General features: G+C 37.0%; 2 protein-coding genes across 2 annotated transcripts; both read left to right on the top strand.

The window, feature by feature from the left end:
* Positions 1-2599: 2599 nt before the first annotated feature.
* LOC102825861 (keratin-associated protein 6-2-like) lies at positions 2600-7858 on the top strand. Its single transcript, XM_006862586.1, has 2 exons — positions 2600-2759; positions 7584-7858. Exons 1-2 carry the CDS (start codon positions 2600-2602, stop codon positions 7856-7858), a joined length of 435 nt encoding a protein of 144 aa, XP_006862648.1.
* Positions 7859-13644: 5786 nt separating this feature from the next.
* On the top strand, positions 13645-13956 carry LOC102825485 (keratin-associated protein 6-2-like). Its single transcript, XM_006862585.1, has one exon. It carries the CDS (start codon positions 13645-13647, stop codon positions 13954-13956), a length of 312 nt encoding a protein of 103 aa, XP_006862647.1.
* The last annotated feature ends 4732 nt before the right edge of the window (positions 13957-18688 follow it).

The following is an 18688-nucleotide window of genomic DNA, read 5'->3' as shown; positions in this document are numbered from 1 at the left end:
TTCAAGTTGGATTCAGAAGAGGACGTAGAATGACATTGCTGACATCAGATGGATCTTGGCTGAAAGTAGAGAATACCAAAAAGATGTTTAACTGTGCTTTATTGGCTATGCAAAGGCTTTCAATTGTGTGAATCATGACAAGCTATGGACAACATTGCAAAGTATGAGTATTCCTGAACACTTAATTGTGCTCCTGAGGAATCTGTACATGGACAAAGAGGCAAATGTTCGAACAGAACATGGCAGTACTGAATGGTTTAAAATTAGGAAAGGTGTGACACAGGGCTGTATTCTTTCACCACACTTACTCAATCTGTATGCTGAGCAAGTAATCTGAGAAGCTAGGTTATATGAAGAAAAGCACAGCATCAGGATTGGAGGAAGACTCATTAACAACCTGTGATATGCAGATGATACAACCTTGCTTACTGAAAGTGAAGAGGCCTTAAGCCACTTATTTATGAAGATCAAAGACCACAGCCTTTGGTATGGATTGAATTTCAATTTGAAGAAACAAAAATTCTCACCAGTGGAGCATCAAACAACATCCATATAAATGGAGAAAAGTGTGAAATTGTCAAGGACTTCATTTTTCTTGGATCAACCATCAACACTCATGGAAACAGCTGTCAAGAAATCAAACGACGTATTGCATTAGGCAAATTTGCTGCAGAAGACCTTTTTAAAGTGTTGAAGAGCAAAGATGTCAGCTTGAGGAATAAGGTACATCTGTCCCAAGCCACGACATTTTCAATAACCTCGTATGCATGTGAAAGCTGGACAGTGAATAAGGATTATCATAGGAGAATTCATGCATTTTGAGTTATGGTATTGGAGGAGAATATTGAAAGTACCATGGCTGCCAAAAGAACAAATAGATCTGTATTGGACAAAGTGCAACCAGAGTGCTCTTTGGACACCAGGATAGCCAGACTTTGTCTCTCATACTTTGGACATATTGTCAGGAGGCACCAGTCACTGGAGAAGGATGTCATGTTTGGTAAGGTTGATGGTCAGAGAGAAAGAGGAAGAACCCCAGCAAGGTGGATTGGTAAAATGGCAGTATAATTGTGCTCAAGCATGGCAACAAATTGTGAGGTTGACCCAGGACCTGGCAGTGATTTGTTCTGTTGTGCAAAGGATCAGTATGAGTCAGTACTGACTCGATGGCACCGAACAACAACAACAGTCCACTGCTTATTCTATAGTGCCACTAGGGGCCCTTGGGACAATTCTAACCAAAGCCAAACCCACTACCGTCGTGTTGATTATGACTCATAGAGACCCTATGTGGGCTTTCAAAAGTTATAAATCTTACCTGAAAGAAAGTCTCCTCTTCTTTCTATGCAGAAACAGGTGGGTTTGAATTGCTGACATTGTAGTTAGCAGTCCAATGCATAAACTCCTGTTCCACTTTGAGACATTTGTTGTTGTTGTTGATATGTACCATTGAGTCAGTTCTGACAGATAGTCACATTGTATAGGGTCTCTGAGGAGCGACCTGTATGTTTGAACCACTGATGTGGTTCAAACCTACCTTGTTTGTTGTTGTTGTTAAGTGCCGTCGAGTCAGTTCCGACCCATAGCGACCCTGTACAGGGTTTGCGAGGGTGTAAATCTTTACGGGAGTACAAAGCCTCATCTTTCTCCCGTGGAGCGGCTGGTAGTTTCGAACCGCTGACCTTAAGGTTTGCAGCCCGATTCGTAACCACTACACTACCAGAGCTCCACCTTGTAGTACCGCACTTATCCTACAGTGCCACCACAACCAGACTCCAGAGATAAATAGGTAGGATGTTTCACAAAGAGAAACCTACTGAAAAGTTCAAAATATTGTTCATGTTAAGGTCCTTCAAGTCAGTTTCAACTCATCATTACCCTATATAGGGTTTCCAAGGAGTAACTGGTGAATCTGAACTGCCAACCTTGCAGTTCTAACTGACAATGCATTGGTCCAGTGCATTATCCCACAATGCCACACCAGGAAACATGAAATAGAGTAGTTTATTTTGCATTGGGCAAAATTTTAAAAATCACAGGTTTTATATGGTTTATTACCTTCAGACTGCTATTTTGCACCATTTCTGACATTTTTGACCTCACTTGTCTCTTGTTTCTGCCACCGAAGCCTTGCACATTTATTTGGGTTCCATCTAGTTTTTGGCAGTTGCAACCTGAGAATGCCTTACCATATGTCACTACTGGTTTCCTCTCACCTCCACAATAAGGATGATGGATAATGAGATATGAGCTGCTAAACCATCACCTAGTGCTAGAGGTCTCTAAAAGAATTTACGCCTTGAGGATAAAATTTCATTTTATTAGACATACTTGTTCAATATGTAGCTAACATCAACTTTCTTTCAACACTTTTTATTGGGCAGTATCAAGTCCTGGACTTAACACCCTGAAAATATCATTGTCTTAGGCATAGAGAACTTTCTAAAAATGAAAACTGCTGTTGTAATGAGGCTACAGAGTTTGTGCTAAGTGTGCCCCATCCCGTTTTGAAAATATATGAAGGTCCTGGAAGAGCAGATGACATTCAGACTTCAGAATCCTCCTCCTCTGAACATCACCTTTTGACATCACAAGTTGCATGCACTATGGTGGTTGTGGCTGTGACTGTGGCTATGGCTCAGACTTTGGCTGTGGATATGGCTTTGGCTATGGCTGTAGATACAACTGTTGTTATGGCCACCACTATGGATGTGGATATGACTTGGGCTGTGATTGTGGATATGGGTCCTGCTATAGCTTCTGGTGTGCCACGGTAGGATCAACCCTGGACTGTGAACCACCAGCTGCTTCTGGAAAACCCTATACAGGGTCACTAGGAGTTGCAACTGACTTGGCAGCACTTAACAACATAGCTATGACTGTTGGCCATTTTTGCCATAGAATATGTGATTCTTCTTGCTGCTAGAACATTACTCCCAGGGCACCTTTTTCCCTAAAATGACCATTCCAAGATCATTTTTGTTTCAAGGTCTTACAATTCTCTCAGGTCTCACTAAATAGATTTTATCAAATTCAGCAGAAAACTGTGTCCTTTTGGATGTGTTATTATTGACCAGACCTAAGTTCTCCAAGAGCCTTCTAAGAGAAACAAAGCCTTACTCTGTTCTTAGTTCAACTATAATCACACTACTTTTTTTTGTATGATGCATAATGTGATTATTTCCAAATAAACATATTTTATTGTTTCTAACAAGTGTATGTGTATGTCTTAAGTCAGACTTATAAATATATTTTTGTCCTACATTTCTGTGCCTTTCTTAGTGAAAATTTGTGGTCAATATTCAACTGGTCTAATCAGTGTAACCAGTCCAGTTTTTCATCTATAGTGTCCATTTGTTTGATTACTTCTCATGCCATATTGAAAACTACATATCTTTAATATCATCCCTAAAAATTGTGCACTTGTTGGCTAAGTTTTGGGTTCTTAATCCATTTTACTAAAGCCTTTTTTGTATTTTTGAACATTTGTGTTTCCTGATTCTGTGTAAGTCTATTTTTTTATTTCTACATTAACTAGTACTGATCTCTCTACTGCTCTCACACACAAACATACACAGACATACACAAACATGCACAGAGTGCAAGAGAGACAAATAGCTCAAAATCTCTACTTTGAGAAGATGATAATGGTGTAAGAGATAGATTGGAATGGAGAAACAGAGTGTCAACAGTTAGGTATGTAAATAACCTCAAGACTGGTGAATTGAATATAGATGTGGGTGTTGGTATATTTAATGAAACAGAACAGGTATGTATCAGAAGTTTGTAAAAGTAGTACCTGTAGGATGTTAGACATCTATTATGAAGAAAAAGGGAGAAGACCCTAGAAAAGACAGTATCTAGTATATCATATTTCTTCTCAGAAATTCAGGCTGGTAGACAAAGTTATATTTGAAATACTAGTATTGCAGCTATTAATAAGACTAAATAAGGTAGATATGTTTTGTGCCTTCTGGAAGCACTAACTGATTTAAAACAAAACAAAACAGTGTTCTTGAGTTGATTTTGACTCATGTAAACTCAATACAGGTTTTCCAAGACTATGAATTTTTACAGGAGCAGATAGCTTAATCTTTCTCACACAGAGTGGCTGGTGGGTTTAAATCACTGATCTTGTGATTAGCAGCTTAACACCTAACCCAGAGCACCACCTGGGATCCTTAAAGCACTAATTAAGAGTAAGCTAATGGATGATCTTGATACTTCAACTTCTCAAGACAACAGCTTTGTCTCGTGTGGTGCCATCTGAAACATGAATGACTTTCTCATCAGATGCTCTCTCATGAGATGGGTATCATTCTGGAAGAACCACACAATACTGGCACTATTTTAGGAGAGAATTTAGAAATCAGGAAGAAGTATAAAATTGGCTGGTAATACAAAGGGGCTTCGCAAGCCTTGTGAAAAAATTTCATAATCTTTTAATTCCATTTTTCATGAACTTTTGAAGCCCACTCATATGTATAGCCATTTATGTTCCCATACTAGTCGCTAAGTTTGAACTTTGTAGCCCAAGAAAATGATGATGCTAATACTCCTTTCTGTTTGTTAAGGAGTGACCAATTGTTATACTTTAGAATGCAGAAACTGATAATTTTGAGGGAGACAGACTGTTGAAAATAGAGTCACAATTTAATCATCTTTGGGTCAACAAATTCAATGCTCCTAGAATTATCTTAATCTTGAAAGAAATGGTAATATGTTGAAAAGGAAGGGCAGAAGGGGAAAAGGCTGAATTGATATAAGTATATATGTATTGTTAATCTTGAATAGTAGTAGCTTAAGTATGTCCTTCCTGAATTTAAAGACCATCTCAAGGATAGATTTCCTACATACCTCTGTATATAGCTATGTGGTTGTAGTTGTTATGAGGTACCATTAAGTTGGTTTCAACTCATAGTGATCCTTTGTACAACAGAACCATTGCCTGGTCCTGGGATATCCTCAGTGTTAGTGTTATGCTGTATATAACTATATTATATGCAACTTATGAGTCTGATAAATGCTTGTTGTCATTCAACAAACATTTATGGAGCTCCTTTTAGTTATGCACTATGAAATAACTAACATATTTAATCCATATTCTGTAGAAGAGTGGAAGCAACAAGAAAAATCAAAGTCATGAATATAAGAATATTTTATATCATAGTTATAGCACATAACAACAATTTCAAGGATGGCACAGGACCAGGCAGTATTTTGTTCTGTTGTGCATAAGATGACTATGAGTCAGAATTGACTCCGCGACACCTAATAACAACATAGCTATATACAGAGGTATGTGTAAAATCTATTCTTGAGATGGTCTTTAAATTCAGGTAGGATATACTCATGGTCAGCAGTCCTGGTGTGGTGCTGCAAGTTAATGCTCTGGACTGCAAAGTCAGCACTTAACAACAACATACTCAAGGTCATACTTTGACTTGTTTTAACTTCTACAACTTCAACTTGAGTTTGTTGTTGTTGCTATTGTTTTTAAGTACCGTTGAGTCAGTTCTGATTCATAGCAAGTCTGTATAGGGTTTTCAAGGAGCAGATGGTAAGCTTGAACAGCTGACCTTGCTGTTCAAACTGACTTAGTGGGTCAAACCGACCTCGTGGTCCAGTGCTTTATCCCACAGCACCACACTAGGACTCCTCAACTTGAGCTTATATATAAATCATTGATAGTGTGTTCTATAATTCACTCCTGCCCCTGCTCTGAAAGATGATATTGAACTTTTCTATTGTTTCTTTTCAAAGATTTAATTGCACTGTATTCCCTCAAAGGTACACATGCACAGAATTTGTTTATGCAGTTGAAAAATGGTATTTGCAATCAATAAGTCATTGGTCTTGCAAAACTCTATCATATAAGCTCCTGAGTCATTTCTGCCCTTGTTGTTACATGGTATATAACTATGCTATCACCAAGGCCATACTTTCCAGCTGCTGATCCTTCTTTATTTCAACTTTCACTTCCCAATCACCAGCAGTTTTCAATGTATCTTAACTACATGTTAGATCAATTTCAGACTGCAGAAGTTGGTAAAAATCTTCAATTTCTTTATCTTTGCATTAGTGCACTGTGTGTAAATATGAGTAATCATTGTATTAATTGATCTTTCAGGAATAACAAGAAGACCAATTCCAATATGCAATATACTTATAATAGTAAATATCACAGATTCTGAATTCACTTTGCTTTGTGAGAATAAGCAGTGACTATAAAGAGAGCATAAATATTATTATTATTGTACTTAGTAGAATATCCATAAATTAAAATTATTAATTTTTGCATGCAGAATAATTAGTAATTGCCTAGTTCATTATATTCTTGATAAATAAAGACAGTATTGGCTTTAAATAACTCACAATTGATTAAATGAAGCACAAAATTGAAATAAAACATATTAGTATAACATGTCCAGAACCTCATTAGAGTTATGCACAGGGATTTATTGGGAAATAATACCTAATGCATATTGTGAATGTACAGGAATGCTTTTCATGGGAGATATAGCCTTTCTGCTTCTTCAAAGATTTAAAGCCTCAGAAACTCTATACAGGGTCACCATGAGTCAGAACTCATTTGTCAGCAAAAACTAAGAAAAACAACATAGTCTGAGATGAGTTTTCAAAGGTCAGTGGGACAGTATCAAAGAAATGTGAGCAGGCAAGATGTTTCAAGAAGAGAAAGTACCAGACCAAAAAGTAATATTCAATGAACCCTTAGATGGAGTTGATAATGTTGCATTGGAAACAAACAAAGAAACATTGATTTCATTGGGTGTACAGTATCAGAATCTTCTTTTGTACCATTTCACGTTGTCTTGGGAGGAGTGCTGTGGATTTGTAGGCTAAGCACTTAACTGCTAACCACAATGTCAGAGATTCAAGCCCACCAACTGATTTTTGGGAGAAAGAGAAGACTTGTGCTCCCACAAAGATTTACAGCCATGAAAATTCTATATCGGATCTCTATGAGTTGGGATTGACTCTATGGCTCACAAAAAGAACAAAACATCGTGGTCTCAACTGTTTCCTGTTTCTACCACTACTGAAGTGACTGTTCTGCATTGGTTCTCCTTTCTTGGAGGTGTAGCCTGAGAGTACTTCAAGATTTTCCCCAGATTTTTGTTTCTCACCTTAACACAAGGTACTTTGTTGATACACATATATAACATGCTGGCCCGTCTCCCAGTGCCCAAGTGTGTGTATCTGGAAGTGCAGAAGGTAATGCCTCTGAAGACAAAATCTATATTAGGCTTTGATTACATTCCACGGGACATATTTCTTTAATGTGGCGGGTACATCTGCTTCCATACAACTCTCTTGATTGGCTAAGTAGAAAATCCTAGACATAACCACCTGAAAATATTGTTGTTCTTAGTATGATGAGCTATTTAATAATGAAAATTGCTGTAGTAATGATGTCACAGAGTCAGTGTTAAGTGTGCCCCACCCCTTTCTGGTAGTATATAAAGGTCCCAGAAGAGCAGATGACATTCAGACTTCAGAATCATCTTCCTGCACTGCAATTGAAACAGTACCTCTCCACACCATGTGTTGCAACTACTATGGTGGCTACGGCTGTGGCTATGGCTCAGGCTATGGCTGCGGATATGGCTCTGGCTATGGCTGCGGATACGGCTCCCGCTATGGCTGTGGTTATGGCTCTGGCTATGGCTGTGGATATGGCTCTGGCTACGGCTGCGGATATGGCTCTGGCTACGGCTGCGGATATGGTTCTGGCTACGGCTGTGGATACGGCTCCCGCTATGGCTGTGGCTATGGCTCTGGCTCTGGCTGTGGATACAGACCATTTTGCTACAGAAGATGCTATTCTTGCTGCTAGAACATCACTACCAAAGCAGCATTTTCTACTGAAATGACACTTCTAAGCATAATTCTGATTCAAGATCCTATATAACAATATTTCTCTTAGAGAAGATACATGCTTGATAAAGGTTTGATCTATAAGGACCAATTTCTTAGCATGGCGTATTTGTGTCCAAAGACTCCAAGATAGTCTGACTGTTTTCTAAATGTTGCCTTTACTGCCTTACTTCTGATTTTCTGTTATGAATGCACTGATTGCCCTTTGTTGGAAAAATAATTTATCCTCAATAAAAATGGTTCTTTTTCATAGAAAATATCTTTCTAATTGTTTATGAATTACTCCTTTCTTGTGATTTTATGTCCTTTATTGTGGTGCCATGGGATACATCATTGGACTTCGAGGTCAGTTTGAACCACAAAATTGATGATTCAAACTCACCAGCTGATCCTTGGAATCTTTATACAAGGTTGCTATGAGGCCATGCCAAATTGCCTGTACTATCAACAACAATTGTGGAGTCCTGGTGTGGTTTAAGCCCTCTACAGGGCCTCTATAAGTCAGAACCAACTTCACAGCACTGAACAATGACAATAATAACATTATTAATTGTGCCAACCATTTATTGGATGAATCTTAATGCCATTGTCATTATATGTATTTCTACTTATACTATTTCATAATTAAAGTCTACTCCACTTGTTTCTGATATTCCACACCTTCAGGAACTTACACCCTAAGCACACATAGCACAGAAAGTGAGAGTTCTGTTCTGTAAATGGCATTGGTGTCTCAAATGGAGTTGGGGAGTATAGAGAAAGAGAAATGATGCCTAGTCAGCAGGTTATTACAAACATTATTAACTGAACAACTGTGGTCAATGTATTTTTAAGAGTAATGGAACTGAAGAGATAGCCTAAGGTAATTGAGAAAGTAGAATAAGAGTTGTTTGGTAAGTATGGGAAGTCAAAACCTAAGGAAAGCCTGAGTTAGAAGAGATGCATTAGTTGTACCATATGAATTTGAAGGAATTTTAAATGTTTGTTTACATATTTGAATAATTTCAATTAATTCACATATGAAACAGTTAATTTTTATGTTTTAATGGGCACTAATTCTACTCCTGTAAGGATTTACACCCCTTGGAAACCCTGTACAGGGTCGCTAAGGGTTGGAACCGACTCGACGGCACTTAACAACAACAACAACAATTTACACACTGAGAATACAACAGGAAAAACAACTTAAAAAAAAAAACTGTAGACAAGTTAATTATTCTCAGAATATTTATATTCTACTGGGCTGTTCATTTAAAAACATATAGAGAGACACAAGTCAGAGAGACATAAATCAGAAGTATTCTGAAATAGTGACAGCTGAGTTGAAATTTGACAATACAAAGATGTCACTTACAGATAATGCTGAAAAGAGAAAGTAAAAATGGGAAGAGCAAGTTCATTAAGTATCATACTTATTGATTAAGTATAATAAGGTGGTGCAGCATTTAGAGTTGGAAAATAATAAGGTTAAGTGCCTTAAGGGGATCTCTTTGTATTGGGGTAAATAATACAAAGTGGTTAAAAGTCTGGATTATCTGAGCACCAGGATTTCTGCCCAATAAATTCTGAGGCTTTTGGAAGTAGGAGACCCTGCAAAGATGGCCAACTACTAAAAGGATCCAACTGTTTGGTCATCACAGTCAGTGCTAGAGTGTGGCTGTACCCAGGATCTAGTATTGACCAATTGATGAAGAATCAGGGTTTCTTTGAAGAACATGACAATCTTTACATTTGTTGATTATTTGTAACAGTGGATCTGAGAATTGGCTGTACTTTGGGTTACAATAAGATTAGGCTTACAGAATAGAAGAAAATTCTAGAAATGACACCTTTTGAAAATCTAATTTATCACTTGTTCCCTGTTATTAAAAACAGTCTCAAAAAAGAAGACATTCTTATGTATAACTGATACATCCATGAAAGAGTTATCACAATCCAACATTAAAATATTTTGAAAATATGGATTGTTGTGACTCTCTTAGTTAATGAAAATTATAGTTGCTTAGGTTTTAGAAACAAGAAATGACAATAATGTTTATGGGATAGATATGAAATACTAGAAGAAATTTTTGTGTTTGTATGTGTATGGGTTTACGTGTGTGTGACAGAAGATTGATGAACTTAAGAAAAACGAAGATTTGGATTCACACATCTACCGAATCACATTATATAAAGAAAGGAAGGCTATATTAGAAAGCACTTTTAGCAAATGTTTAGGCAAATAATTTCTAAAATTAATGTAGTCAGGATATTATTTTAGTATCAAAGTATTTTTATAAGAAAAAAATCATTTTCTTTGATGAGCTATTAAATACTAGAAAATCAATTATTGTTTCAGTCACTCAACAAATCTTAAAATCTATGTTTCAGGTATATAATGAGATTAGTATTGGAATTATAGATAAAAAAATACATAATTTCTTCTCCTAAGATTTCAAAATATTCAATTAAATGTTAAAAATTAAATGATAACTTTAAAATATAAGAGTTGTGCAGAGAGATGTTATGGAGCTACCAACAAAGAACTTAAGAATCCTAAACCAATCAAAATGTGGAAAGGGAAAGATTTGGCTTTCAAGGGTCAGAAATTGCTTCCAAGGTAGAATGATATACGAGCAGAGATGAAGTCCTGGTGTGGCTCTGTAGGATAAGGACTGGATTGTTAACCACAAGTTCAGTGGTTCAAATCCACCACTACTTCTTAGAAACCCTTCTCAGAAACCCTATACAGGGTCACTATGAGTCAGAACAACTTGATGGCACTTAATAATAAATTATGTTATCAGTCAGTTTCATGTGAAGGACAATGGAATTCTTGGAAGAGGAATATAGGTAAAGAAACAAAAAGCTGGCAGTTTATTGCTAGAGTAGTAACTTGTAGTTGGAAAAATGCAATCAATAGCCATGGCAATAAAGAAAATTTCCAGTTCACTAGAGTTACACTGTGTAATATGGTAACCACAAACTAGATACAACTAGTGAGCAATTGAAATATGGCTCAATAACACAGCTGGAATTATTAAGTGCATATAAAATGTCAAATAAAATACAGAAATAGAGTGAGAAATATATCAAATTATTAAAAATATTTATTGTATGTTAAATTATAGTGTTTGGGATATATTACTGTATCTTTACACAATTAGCATGCACCAACCATCTATGGTTGTTTGCCAACTACTCCCTCCCTCAGGAGGTATTTCTTAAGTGCCATGCCAATTTTTCTTACAGGTTACTGTAAAAAAAAAAAAAATAGCATAGCACACTTACAAAGATACCTCCCAGCAGGAAAGGAGGGAATGGAAGACTAATGAAGAAGGCATTTGTTATCTGTGCAAAACTACTATGATACATGAAATTGCATATTATTGACATTCATTTCATACTTTAAAAATTCTTTTTAAAAAATGTCGCTAGTGGATGACTTAAAATTCTATATCGGGATTCAGCTATTAGTCTCTCCCTGACCAGAGGAAAAAATAAAAAGAGCAATGAAAATTGAAGCCACGTGGAAACAATTAGTCCAATGGCCTAATAGACTACATGAACATCAGTCTCCATGACCCTGAGACCAAATCAACTAGATGGTGCCTAGCTACAACTATCAGTGCTCTGGAAAGGATTGCATCATAAAAGGTCCTCCATGTAAGAGCAGAGTAGTTTGCAAAATTTGCCAATTTCTAATCAGGCTGCTAACCTCACGGTCAGCAGTTCAAAACTACCAGCTGTTCTATGGGAGAAAGATGAGGCTTTCGGCTCCTGTAAAGATTTACAGCCTTGGAAACCCTCTACAGGGTCACTATGAGTTGAAACTAACTCCACAGCACATAACAACAACAATGTAAAAAGGAGACTTGATGGTATAGTGGTTAAAATGTTTCAGTGACAAATGACAAGTTGGCAGTTTAGACCTGCCAGGCAGTCTACAAAAGACAGATGACACAGTTTGCTTCCATAAAGATTAGTCTTTATTTGTAAGAATCAAATGCAGTTGTACATATAGCGGTGGTGGTAGTTGTGTGCCATGGAGTAAGTTCCGACTCATAGTAAGCCTCTAATAGGGTATAGGGTTTCCTAGATTATAAATCTTTACAGGGGTAGAAAACTTCATGTTTCTCCCATGGAGCAGGTGGTCAATTCAAACTGCTGACATTTGGGTTTAGCAGTCCAATTTGTAGAACACTCCATAAATTAAAATGAAAATCATTCAAATATTAGTAACTGTCTCGTGAATTAGATTATCAGAAAATGAAGGCACAAATACTGACTTCAAGTTATTGCCAATTGACTGTGAGAAGCAGACAATTACAATGAAATATATTCATATAGCATATTCAATAGTCTATTTGAGTTATACACTGGGACCTAGGAATGAACAGAGGAATGATAACTAATGCACATTGTGAATGTTCAGGAATGCTTCTTATGGGAGATATAAAACTAAAAACCTCAAACACACTGCCATTGAATCAAGAGAATAGAACTGCTCTCTGCAGGGTTCCCAAGCCTATAAACCTTTATGGCAGTAGACAGCTTTCTTTCACAGATGGGCTGGTGGATTTTAACTGCTAACCTTCTGGTTAGAGCCAAGTACTTTATCCACTGTGTGACTAGGATGCAGAGAAAAAATGTTGCTGCTTTTAAGTGCCATCGAGTTGGTTCTGACTCACAGAGACCTGGTATAGGACTTCCAAGGAGCTGTGAGAGGTTTGAACTGCCAACCTTGTGGTTTGCAGTCTAGTGCCTATCTTTTAGTTTGTATTACACAACATCATACCAAGATTTTCACTGGGACAACAGCAGGCAAAAATTTGGTGAAGTAAGCAGGTAGGGTGTTTCAATAAAAGAAAGCGACTTACTAAATGGTCTGTTTTATTAAATCTCGGTTGTTGTTGTTGTTAAGTGCCACTGAGTCTGTTCTGACTCATAGTGGCCCTGTATAAGGTTTCTGAAGAGTAGCTGGTAAGTTTGAACCACTGACTTTATTTTTAAAACTGACCTTGTTGTCAAGTGCTTATCCTACAGCACCACACCAAGACGCCTTGAAATCTTAGTAGGAGTGAGTTATGTTGTACCGGGCAAAGTCACTGTTGCTTTAATTTTGTATATTGAATTAGACTCTTGTTTTGCACCATTTCACATCTTCTTGGTCTCACTGTCTCCTGTTCCTAAAACATAATATATCTAGCATATTATTGTTGTTGTTTTTGTTATTTAGTATCATCAAGTTGGTTTCTTTTTGATGCTGAGATATGTATTGATCAATTTGCATTGGCTCCATCTAATTTTTGCAGGTGTAACTTAAGAGTGCCTCATCATATCCACCTAATGTTTGCCTCTCACTTCCAGGCCAGGATCTTTCTTATTGATGCTGAGACATGAGATGCTGGGCCATTTTCCAGTATCCAATATGTTTACCTGGTAGAGCAGGAGACTTAATGCCTCTGAAGAGAAAATCTATATTAAGTCTTATTTACATTCCACATCACATACTTGTCCAATGTGTAGGGTACATTTGCTTTTCACATCTCTCTTGATTGGGTAGCATCAAATCCTGGACATAAATACTTCCAAATATTATTGTTATTTTAAAAATGAAAATTGCTGTAGTAATGATGCCAAAGACTCTATGTAAAGAATCCCCACCCCTTTCTGTCAGTATATAAAGGCCCTGGAAGAGCAGATGACATTCACACTTCAGAATCATCCTCCTACACTTCAACTAAAACTTCACCTTTGGACACCATGTGCTGCAACTACTACGGTGGCTATGGCTGTGGCTATGGCTCAGGCTATGGCTGTGGATATGGCTCCCTCTATGGCTGTGGATACGGTTCCCGCTATGGCTGTGGATACGGCTCAGGCTATGGCTGTGGATATGGTTCTGGCTATGGCTGTGGAATCGGCTGTGGCTATGGCACCCGCTATGGCTGTGGGTATGGCTCAGGCTATGGCTGTGGATATGGCTCCCGCTATGGCTGTGGTTTGGGCTATGGCTCTGGATGCTATGGCTACCAGCCATTTTGCTACAGAAGCTGCTATTCCTTTTGTTACTAGAACATCAGTCTAAGGCATTTTCCCCCCTAAAATAACCATTCCAAGACCATTTCTGTTTCAAGGTCTTAGAATCTCATCTGATTTTACCAAACAGAGATAGTCAATTTACAGAAAACTGCTTGTCCTTTTGAAAATGCTGTTATTAGCAGAACCTAAATTCTCCGAGATCTTTCTGGAAGGGAGATTTCATTTTGGTCATAGTTCCAGTGTAAACCCACTACCTTCTTTTTTATGGTGTATATTATGATTACTTCGAAATAAAAATATTCTATTCTCCTAACTAGTGTGTGTGTCTTTATTATCAGTCTTGCTATTGAGTTACATTTTTGTTCTATATTTCTGTACCTTCCTTAGAGAAAAGCTAAGGCCAATGTTCATTTTGTATAACCATCCCACTTTTGCATTCATGGTGCCCATTTGTTTGATTGGTTCCCATATCATACTAAATGTTACATATCTTTAGTATCTTCCTTAAAACCGATTTACTTATTGTCTTACTTTTGGGTTCTTAATCCATTTGACTAATTTTTTTTTTTTTTTCCTCTTGGAGCTTTTATGTTTCATTAGACTATGTGTATGTATTTCTTTATTTCTGTAGTAACTAATATTCATCACACACACACAAAGAGAAATAACTTAAAAAAAAATCTACTTTTAAAAAATGATAATGGTACAAAAATAAATTAGTTGGAAGGAAGAAACAGAATCCCAGCAGTTTGGTATACAAATGATCTAAAGACAGGTGAAGTGGTCCTGGATGTGGTTGTTGGTCTAGTTAATGAAACAACACAGATACATATCAGAGTTTGTGAAGTAGAAATTGTAATATGTTTGACAACAATAGTGAAGTAGAAGGGACACAACCCTAGGAAAGACAATATCTGTAGAGTATATCTCATTTCTTGTAGGAAATTCAGGGTTGTATCAGCATTCATATATCTGAAAGACTAGGATCAGTTAGGCTGTGGTGCTGAAGGATAACTGAAAGCTCGGTGGTTCAAACTCACTAGCCTCTACTGGGAAACCTTACAAAGGGTTTCCATGAGTCGGAACTGACTTGAGGGCACTTAACAACAACAGTACTATGCTAGATACATTATGTGTCCTTCTAGAAGCACTAACTGAATGAAAACCAATTCCACTGAGTCAATTCTGACCCATATCAACCCAATGTAGAGTTTCCAAGACTGTAAATCTTATTGGGGGAGATAGCTTCACCTATTACCCTAAGAGTAGGTGGTGGGTTTGAACCATTGACTTTTCAATTAGCAATTTAATACCTAACCCAGAAGTCACCAGGACTTCCATTATTTTTAGTTCAATTTTCCATGAACTTTTTGAAGCCTCCTCTCACATATTAAATTCTGTTCTTATCCTATTTGAGACACTATAAGTTAGGAATGGATTTGAACTTTGTAGCACAACTGAGAAAATGATGATGCTAATACCAGGAAAAGACAGAACTGAAACCTTTTATCTTTTTTTTATCTGAGAGGAGTGATCAATTATTATATATTTAACTTTAGAAGCCAGTGTTCTTCTGGGAGATAAAAATACTGTTGAAAATGGATTGACTCAACCATGGTCCAATAAATTCAGTGTTCCTAGAATTCTTTGAATCTTGAAACAAATTGCAATATAAAAAAATATAAGAGCAAAACGGAAAGGATAGATGAATGGATGGGTGGATGGATTATTATCATTTTTGAAGACATACATGCACTTATGAATTAGATAAATGAATACTCTCAACCATTAGGCATTCATTGTGATCCTAATAAAGAACTATTCACTAAGTTCTAAGAAAGAGAACTAACATCTTTCATCCTTACTTTCTAGAAGTGAAGAAACAATATATTGGCCACAAAGATCTGAGTATTTCTAAAATACAGGAATGTGTGTGAAGTACCAAGAAAGAAATCAGAAGAGGGACCATGACACAGTAAGTAAAGGGGAGGTTCAGAACATTTTCCAAATGAAGAGACAGACTGTGAGCCAGAATATGGAGCATGTGTAAGAACGCTTCAGTCATAAGTGAAAACACAATCTTTTAGACGAAGGAGAAAGACGGAATCCATTTCAAGGAGGAAACAACTATAAGCTGATACTTATTGCTATAGCTTTTCGTAAATGCTGGAGGAAATGTTATTGCTTGTTGGATAAAAAGAATTAAAAACAATGCACAGATGTGGTAGGCAGAATATTAAGATAAGTCCTCAATAACTTACACCATTGCAAGACTCTATCCCTTTTTAAAGTATTGAAGAACAGAGATGTCAGCTTGAGGACTAAGGTGCGCCTGACCCAAGCCATGGTATTTTTAATAACCTCATATGGATGTGAAAGCTGGACAGTGAATAAGGAAGATCGTAGAAGAATTTATGCCTTTGAGTTGTGGTGTTGGATGAGAATACTGAAAGTGCCGTGGACTGCCAAAAGAACCAATAGATCTGTTTTGGAAGAAGTGCAACCAGAGTGCTCCTTGGAGGCCAAGATGGCTAGGCTTCATCTCTCCTACTTTGGACACATTGTCTGGAGAGAAGAGTAGCTGGAGAAGGATGTCATCCTGGCTAAGGTGGAGGGTCAGAGAAAAAGAGGCAGACCCCCAAAGAGATGAATCAGCCAGGTGGCATCATTGATGGCGTCAATTGTGGCGGCGGTAGTGAGGTTGGGGCAGGATCGGACATTGTTTCATTCTGCTGTGCATGGGGTTGCTATGAGTCGGTTCCGACTCGATGGCACCTGAAAACGACAACAACAACATCCCTTTAATATGGGCAGGACCTATAAGTTGCCTGTAACTAAAAGGAAATGGAAAAGTTAATGGAATATTACTATCATAATTACATGATATTTGGAGTTGGCAGATAAAATACAAAATACTCAGTTATATCTGAATTTCAGAAACAAATGACTTTTTAAAGTGTATCATATGGAATATTTAGGACATACTTGTTAATCTGAAAACTTTTGTAAATTATATGACAGTGAGGTTTGATGGAGATCCTTGCTACTACCTTGATTGAAATATTGTGAGATGATAAGCGGACTCTCAGCGAGGCTATGTTCATACTCCAGATTTATCAAAGCTGTGAGATAGTAAATGAGTGTTGTTTTAAGCTACAAAATGTGTGGTAATTTGTTAATTCAAATACAGAAAATTATGAAAACTAATTTCTCTACTGTCTCTGGATTTTCTGGTATGAGTTGTGGCTGATGTGAATGACTAATATAAAATATCAGATCCTCATATTAGCAAATGTTGTGAAGGCATTAAGATGAATGGAATATTAAAGACCGATCACTCTTGAATGAAGGTAAGAAACACTGTCTGCCAAACTTGAAGGGAGTGGTTTGGGAACCTAGTATTGAATTAAGTTTTATCTGGAGATCCAAAGTGACATTGGGAATGATGAGAGACAATGAAGCATATGGGCATTTAAAAAGTGGGTAATTACACAAGAAAATGGGTCACAATAAGAAGTAATGGGCTTCCTGCTACAGCAAGTGTTTCAGCACCAAGAGATAAGAATGAAAGATTAGCGTAGTAAAGAATTAATACTTGGACATGGAAATATATTAACTGTGTGATTTTAGCATGTTTCCTAACCTCTATGTACCTCAATTTCTGTATCATAACCTACCTACTTTTTTTCAGATTTTCATTGAGATGAAATACATTAAAATGCTTAAGGGAAATTTGCAAATTATAAAACATTCAACAGTTTTTATTATAAAATATATTTTTCTATTGGTTATGGTTTGAACTAAATGACCTCCTAGAGCTGATAAAATATATTGAGAAATAGCTGTAGTCAAAAAGTGTATTATCAGAATATTATATTCATGGATTCATGGGAATTCTATGACATTAAATGCTGAGAAGTTTCTGTAAATGGCATTGTTGGTTTCAATTAAAGCTCTTACAAACAAAAGATAATTAGTTGAGGTCATTTAAATAGTTACATCACTATCAAATATAAACTTCCTGATCCCTCCAAAAAGTCTTAATACATAAAATATATGTTTAACATCATGAGTTCTGATTATTGGAAGATGAATAGAAACATTTCTTATAGACTCATAATTGACTCATCACACGACCTGGATAACAAAACCAAATAAGCTTCCTGCATAAAACTGGAGCTCCTCTAATGTATCCATTTAAGGCAGATGTTATAGCCATGAAAAGACCAACTCCTTTTATTATCATCTCTGTACAGTGACTAGTGTATAGCTGTTTATAGCTGTTGCACAGTTGGAGACATCATGTACAACAGGATTGGACCGTTGTGATCCCCAGGATTCCTGTTGGAAGCATTTTTTGAATGTACATCACCAGGATTTTCTTCTTAGTCAGTCTTAAAGTGGGAGCTCCATTGAAAACTATTCATCATCATACAGAATGCAACCCGACAGCATGCAACAGGCAAACATATCAACATTTCAATCTCCACTGAGTAGACATACTTTGTCTCTAAAATAATATTTCAAGTTTAACATTGTTGTTGTTGTTAGGTACCATGGAGTCGAAACCAACTCATAGAGACCCCATACACAGCAGAACGAAACAATGTCCAATCCTGGGCCAACCTCACTACCGCTGCCACACTTGAGTCCATCAGTGATGCCACCTGGCTGATCGATCTCGTTGGGGGTCTTCCTCTTTTTCTCTGACCCTCCATCTTACCCAGTATGACATCCTTCTCCAGCGACTGTTCCCTCCTGACAA

The sequence above is a fragment of the Chrysochloris asiatica genome, unplaced genomic scaffold (genome assembly GCF_000296735.1).
Source record: "Chrysochloris asiatica unplaced genomic scaffold, ChrAsi1.0 scaffold00049, whole genome shotgun sequence".
NCBI classification, from domain to species: domain Eukaryota; kingdom Metazoa; phylum Chordata; class Mammalia; order Afrosoricida; family Chrysochloridae; genus Chrysochloris; species Chrysochloris asiatica.
Note: the sequence above shows the minus strand (reverse complement) of the source record. Positions and strands in the feature narration are given on the sequence as shown.

Bases quoted from the DNA above. Each gene is read 5' to 3' on its own strand.
- LOC102825861 (XM_006862586.1), top strand. From the start codon at position 2,600: ATGCACTATGGTGGTTGTGGCTGTGACTGTGGCTATGGCTCAGACTTT. The intron at 2,760-7,583 runs TCTGGTGTGCCA...GCAACTACTATG, and splicing joins ATATGGGTCCTGCTATAGCT to GTGGCTACGGCTGTGGCTAT.
- LOC102825485 (XM_006862585.1), top strand. From the start codon at position 13,645: ATGTGCTGCAACTACTACGGTGGCTATGGCTGTGGCTATGGCTCAGGC.